The 6878-nt window shown below is 46.2% G+C and overlaps 1 protein-coding gene across 8 annotated transcripts in view; it reads right to left on the bottom strand.

Annotated features, from left to right (window-relative positions):
• Window positions 1–285: 285 nt before the first annotated feature.
• LOC114547928 (galectin-related protein-like) overlaps window positions 286–6878 on the bottom strand; it is a 14041-nt gene continuing 7448 nt past the window's right edge. For 3 of the 8 annotated variants that reach the window (XM_028567466.1, XM_028567485.1, XM_028567475.1), the window contains 3 exons: window positions 4529–4712; window positions 2397–2541; window positions 286–584 (listed from right to left, as the gene is read on the bottom strand). In XM_028567466.1, coding sequence (XP_028423267.1) covers window positions 2398–2541; window positions 4529–4712 — 328 coding nt within the window. In that variant the 3' untranslated portion in view covers window positions 286–584; window position 2397. The other 5 variants (XR_003691294.1, XR_003691298.1, XR_003691295.1 and 2 more) reach the window with 5 other exon arrangements.

Below are 6878 nucleotides of genomic sequence, written 5' to 3'. Positions count from 1 at the left end.
GACGGTGAGTCTTGGAGGTCTGTCCTTTACCTCAGGCTAGTTTGGGGACGGTGAGTCCTGGAGGACTGTCCTTTACCTCAGGCTAGTTTGGTGACGGTGAGACCTGGAGGTCTGTCCTTTACCTCAGGCTAGTTTGGTGACGGTGAGTCCTGGAGGTCTGTCCTTTACCTCAGGCTAGTTTGGTGACGGTGAGTCCTGGAGGTCTGTCCTTTACCTCAGGCTAGTTTGGTGGACGGTGAGACCTGGAGGTCTGTCCTTTACCTCAGGCTAGTTTGGTGGACGGTGAGTCCTGGAGGTCTGTCCTTTACCTCAGGCTAGTTTGGTGACGGTGAGTCCTGGAGGTCTGTCCTTTACCTCAGGCTAGTTTGGTGACGGTGAGACCTGGAGGTCTGTCCTTTACCTCAGGCTAGTTTGGTGACGGTGAGTCCTGGAGGTCTGTCCTTTACCTCAGGCTAGTTTGGTGACGGTGAGTCCTGGAGGTCTGTCCTTTACCTCAGGCTAGTTTGGTGACGGTGAGTCCTGGAGGTCTGTCCTTTACCTCAGGCTAGTTTGGTGACGGTGAGTCTTGGAGGTCTGTCCTTTACCTCAGTCTGTCCTTTACCTCAGGCTAGTTTGGTGACGGTGAGTCCTGGAGGTCTGTCCTTTACCTCAGGCTAGTTTGGTGACGGTGAGACCTGGAGGTCTGTCCTTTACCTCAGGCTAGTTTGGGGACGGTGAGTCCTGGAGGACTGTCCTTTACCTCAGGCTAGTTTGGTGACGGTGAGTCCTGGAGATCTGTCCTTTACCTCAGGCTAGTTTGGTGACGGTGAGTCTTGGAGGTCTGTCCTTTACCTCAGGCTAGTTTGGTGACGGTGAGTCCTGGAGGTTTGTCCTTTACCTCAGGCTAGTTTGGTGACGGTGAGACCTGGAGGTCTGTCCTTTACCTCAGGCTAGTTTGGTGACGGTGAGTCCTGGAGGTCTGTCCTTTACCTCAGGCTAGTTTGGTGACGGTGAGTCTTGGAGGTCTGTCCTTTACCTCAGGCTAGTTTGGTGACGGTGAGTCCTGGAGGTCTGTCCTTTACCTCAGGCTAGTTTGGTGACGGTGAGACCTGGAGGTCTGTCCTTTACCTCAGGCTAGTTTGGTGACGGTGAGACCTGGAGGTCTGTCCTTTACCTCAGGCTAGTTTGGTGACGGTGAGTCCTGGAGGACTGTCCTTTACCTCAGGCTAGTTTGGTGACGGTGAGTCCTGGAGGTCTGTCCTTTACCTCAGGCTAGTTTGGTGACGGTGAGTCCTGGAGGTCTGTCCTTTACCTCAGGCTAGTTTGGTGACGGTGAGTCCTGGAGGTCTGTCCTTTACCTCAGGCTAGTTTGGTGACGGTGAGTCTTGGAGGTCTGTCCTTTACCTCAGGCTAGTTTGGTGACGGTGAGTCCTGGAGGTCTGTCCTTTACCTCAGGCTAGTTTGGTGACGGTGAGACCTGGAGGTCTGTCCTTTACCTCAGGCTAGTTTGGTGACGGTGAGTCCTGGAGGTCTGTCCTTTACCTCAGGCTAGTTTGGTGACGGTGAGTCTTGGAGGTCTGTCCTTTACCTCAGGCTAGTTTGGTGGACGGTGAGACCTGGAGGTCTGTCCTTTACCTCAGGCTAGTTTGGTGACGGTGAGACCTGGAGGTCTGTCCTTTACCTCAGGCTAGTTTGGTGACGGTGAGACCTGGAGGTCGGTCCTTTACCTCAGGCTAGTTTGGTGACGGTGAGACCTGGAGGTCTGTCCTTTACCTCAGGCTAGTTTGGTGACGGTGAGTCCTGGAGGTCTGTCCTTTACCTCAGGCTAGTTTGGTGACGGTGAGTCCTGGAGGTCTGTCCTTTACCTCAGGCTAGTTTGGTGACGGTGAGTCCTGGAGGTCTGTCCTTTACCTCAGGCTAGTTTGGTGACGGTGAGTCCTGGAGGTCTGTCCTTTACCTCAGGCTAGTTTGGTGACGGTGAGTCTTGGAGGTCTGTCCTTTACCTCAGGCTAGTTTGGTGACGGTGAGTCCTGGAGGTCTGTCCTTTACCTCAGGCTAGTTTGGTGACGGTGAGACCTGGAGGTCTGTCCTTTACCTCAGGCTAGTTTGGTGACGGTGAGACCTAGAGGTCGGTCCTTTACCTCAGGCTAGTTTGGTGACGGTGAGTCCTGGAGGTCTGTCCTTTACCTCAGGCTAGTTTGGTGACGGTGAGACCTGGAGGTCTGTCCTTTACCTCAGGCTAGTTTGGTGACGGTGAGACCTGGAGATCTGTCCTTTACCTCAGGCTAGTTTGGTGACGGTGAGTCCTGGAGGTCTGTCCTTTACCTCAGGCTAGTTTGGTGACGGTGAGACCTGGAGGTCTGTCCTTTACCTCAGGCTAGTTTGGTGACGGTGAGACCTAGAGGTCGGTCCTTTACCTCAGGCTAGTTTGGTGATGGTGAGGCTGCCTTTGATCCACACCGTGTCGATGTCACCGAGGGACAGCAACCGGTGGTGGAAGTCAAACAGCTTCTGTCCGTCCACAAACACACGAAACCCACTTTGTTCACAGTGGATCTCAATCTGGGAGGAGAGACGAGACACAAGTGGGTGTTTGGGATAGATAGATAGATAGATAGATAGATAGATAGATAGATAGATAGATAGATAGATAGATAGATAGATAGATAGATAGATAGATTGAGAATAATGTAGACAGTAATATAAAAACTATAGCAGTACAAGGATAAAGTTTAAAAAAGACAGCATTAACGCCGAATGTCGCTAATTTGCATCAAACCCCTTCCATTCCGACTGCAGGCGAGATAGCGTGGGTGTATTCCCCCAATGCCGGTTTGTTTACATTCGATACATACCTAGGAACCTTTTGCACGCATTGGTTTCTCGTAGGACCGGTCGGAGTGGGAACTACATCCAGTTCACGGAAGCGAAATTAACCCTAACCCCTAATCCTAACCCTTAACCCTAACCCTAAAAAGACTACTGTCAATGTTAGGGAGTAGGAGAGTGTGTTCTTTCTTGCTGTTGTCAAGATTCATTTATTTGTCAATTACTTTGTGACATGAAAAAAATCTACATATCTGAGATGTGTTTTATTAATTTTACCATTTTGTAAAGAATTTTACCATAATGCCTGTTGTCGCTAATGTGCATCATACCTAAATTTATATCTATTCCATATGCTATAGACAAATTAACAATCTCAACTTAATTTATCATCAGCTTGGAGCAAGAAACGCACATAATAATTTTTTTTTTATATAATTGTGAATAAATTCAGGCGTCACAGGGTTAAATATGGGCATTATAAGGGTTTATCGAGGGTTTGCTGGTGCTGGTGTAATGGAAGTTTCCTTTTGCAGCAGGGGAAGAGTTTTCAAAGTTTAGTAAAGTGAAACCAGTTGAAACTAAACCAAGTTTAGGTTTTTGTATTTTATTAAAAAAAAAAAAAATATATATATATATATATATTTGCAAATATAGGAGCAACATGATTTCACAAAAGGCACACAGCAGCCCAGTGTGGAGGCAGTTCCTCCAATGAGTGAACAGAAAAACCAGGCTTATATGCATCTTCAGAGTGACAGCACACACGCACTTGGCTAATCATGACGCTACAGTTTTTACAGGCAATCTGATACACATGAAGACAATCAGGAAAAACAAGAGACATCTTGGAGCCAGTACGACTTTCACCCCCCCCCACCAGTTACATCTTAACTGGCATGAGAGAACTAGAGATAGTTTTAGGGTGACCTTGTAGCTCCCTATCTGTTCAGACAAACAGTGCTCACATCATGTTCCAGACTGGACGAATGAGATAAACTCTTTCAGCATTTGTGAGTAGGGTTGGGTACCGAAACTCAGTGCCAATAGGGCACCGGTTCCGACGTAAACGGTTATAACGAGACCAAATAAGAACGAAAATGTTGGGGTCTTATTTCTGTGCCTGACTTTACACTACACTCGACAGCAGGTAACGTTAGCCTAGCTTTAGCCATCAGCTGGATTAATCCCGGTTAAAGTGCTGACAGCTAACGTTAAACAGTGTAAAGTGGGACTGGATTTCAACAGTGTGCTCTGCAGCGCAGCAGCTGCCCACGTTGGAAAAACACAGACGGTGCGTTCACTGAAACTGGTAACCTACAGCCTCGCGGTGCATTCAAAGTTGTTGTAAAATACCCTTTTCCCACCTGGTGGTTGTTTTTGTCATTCAACAGCAATTTACTGGTGAAATAAATTATTGTTTATTATAAGTTATAGTTATTACATTACTAATAAATCATTTATTTTGGCCATATGGCCGTAGTAATAAACAAGTAATAAACCGACTATTGTTTAGTACCCTTAAACTTAAACTTTCTTAAAAAGTATCGGTTCAGGCAGCGTTTAGGCACCGGCACCGTTTTAAAAGTACCGATTTAGCACCGGTATCGAATAAAAAAAACCGATACCCAACCCTATTTGTGAGAGATTTAAAGTAGAAATAAAAAAACATAAAAATATAAGGAATTATGCTTAAATGTAATTGTTCCCATTACACTGGTACCTTGAACGGCTGGCCTCTGATGAAGGGGAAGAAAGGCACGGCTCTGTCGGTGTCCCCCCAGGATCCAGACACACAGGCTCTGCGCAGGACTTGTCTGTCCCCGAAACGAACACAGAGCTCCAGAGCCACGTCTGGCGGCGGCTCACCGGACGTCCCACGGCCGCGCGTCAGGGCCAGGTAGAACCTAGCGGAGAGAGAGAGAGACCGATACCGGCCAATAAGCAGCAGCGCTGTGGAGGAGGGGCCTGGCAACGCGTGCCTTTTATCCAAAGACTTGAGGGCCTGAAATTAACACCCGACCACGAGCCAAATGCGGGTGAATTTTGCAATTGGCTGGTAAAACTGTCAATCTACCTGCCACCTTGGCAGCCAATGAGAATTGAGTGATTCGTGAGCCCCAAACCAGTGTGTGCAAAGCATAGACAGTATATATATAAGAATGGACCAGCAGATCCCGTGTCTCTGGTCTGAGACCAGTGAAGGATATCAGAAGTCTCTTTCCCGGTGCTGGCTGAGTGTTACTGAGCAGCCTCCAACTGAGCTTGAAGACGTAGATGTGACGTGAGCAACGTGTCTGAAAGATGGAAGTCTTCTGGTAGCTGTGAGAGAGAAATCTCAATCATTCCCAATCTCACAGAGACGGAGAGTGTAGGTATATGTAAGGAGATAACATAGACACAGGCTAATTACTGATCACTAACATGCTAGTTAACATTAGTAATTAAACCTAAACAGCTAATGGAAGTCCAAACTGCCTGTGAGCTTCTCCTGTACTATACGGTAATTCCTCTACTGTGTGACAGTAAGTCTCGTGGTTATGACCCAATCGTTAGCCTATTTTTATTAAAGCGTCTGCTACGGAGCCATAACGTGAGATACAAGGTAATGGAGCCTTTTATACATTGTCGTGTTTCTTTAGAAATAAACAACGGAGAAATAGAGTCTTTAAACGCTTCAGATGTAAAGTTATTCTCTGTCAAAGTGACGTCAAAATGAATGGGAGTCAATGGGATGCTAACGGGAGGTGATGGCTAGGTAGCATCATAGGAGGTTCGAGCTCTGAAGCGAAGCTTACCCCCCCTTGGTGTGGCGTACCTGTTGTTTAGTTTCCGGTCTAGCTAGATCCGGTGTGGTAGTTGTAGTTTTTCTAACGTTACTAGTTATTGCAACAGCATGTGAAAAAAACTACAAAGTTTTGCTTGGCCAAAAAGAACGTTAATCTTGCAATTAAAAAAATGTACGACGTTAAAATGGGTTTGCGTTAACGTCGTTAATAACACGTTTAACTGACAGCCCTAACAAATATGCATGGTCCTATCAAATAAACCAATAAAATATAAAATAAATGTGAGACTATATAGCCTGATGGTGGTATGGGAGGAAAGGGCCACAAGTCCATCAAAATCACATCTCTGGGGACCATGAATATGTCCTGTAGTGTCCTGCTACGCCCTGAACTACCAAAACTACTATTTCTAGTAATTGTTCTATATCTTTATTGTGACTATTATTGCCGTTCATCGTACCCCCAACTGGCACGGTCAGACGCCCATCTGCCAAGAGTCTGGGTCTCTCCGAGGCAAGGGGGGTAAGCTTCGCTTCAGAGCTCGAACCTCCTGTGGCGCAAGTTTGATGCTACCAAGCCATCACCTCCCGTTAGCATCCCATTGACTCCCATTCATTTTGGCGTCACTTTGACAGAGAATAACTTTACATCTGAAGCGTTTAAAGACTCTATTTGTCCGTTGTTTATTTCTAAAGAAACACGACAATGTATAAAAGGCTCCATTACCTTGTAGCTCTCGTTATGGCTCCGTAGCAGACGCTTTTATAACAATAGGCTAACGATTGGGTCATAACCACGAGACTTACTGTCACACAGTAGAGGAATTACCGTATAGTACAGGAGACGCTCACAGGCAGTTTGGACTTCCATTATCTGTTTAGGTTTAATTATTAATGTTAACTAGCATGTTAGTGATCAGTAATTAGCCTGTGTCTATGTTATATCCTTACATATATCTACACTCTCCGTCTCTGTGAGATTGGGAATGATTGAGATTTCTCTCGGCACAGCTACCAGAAGACTTCACAATTTCAGACAGGTTGCTCACGTCACATCTACGTCTTCAAGCTCAGTTGGAGGCTGCTCAGTAGAGACACGGGGTCTGGTGGTCCAGTTTATATACTGGCTATGGTGCTCTGTTAATACTGGAGTTGTTGGGTCTTTGTGGGTCTTTACCGTAGATAGAGATCTATGTGTTTACCGTAGATAGAGATGTTTTTAACATAGATAAAGATCTATGTGTTTAACATAGATAGAGATCTATATGTGTTTACCGTAGATGGA

Source organism: Perca flavescens, chromosome 2 (genome assembly GCF_004354835.1).
Source record: "Perca flavescens isolate YP-PL-M2 chromosome 2, PFLA_1.0, whole genome shotgun sequence".
NCBI classification, from domain to species: Eukaryota; Metazoa; Chordata; class Actinopteri; order Perciformes; family Percidae; genus Perca; species Perca flavescens.
The sequence above is the reverse complement of the archived record's forward strand: the minus strand, read 5'-3'. Positions and strand labels throughout refer to the sequence as shown.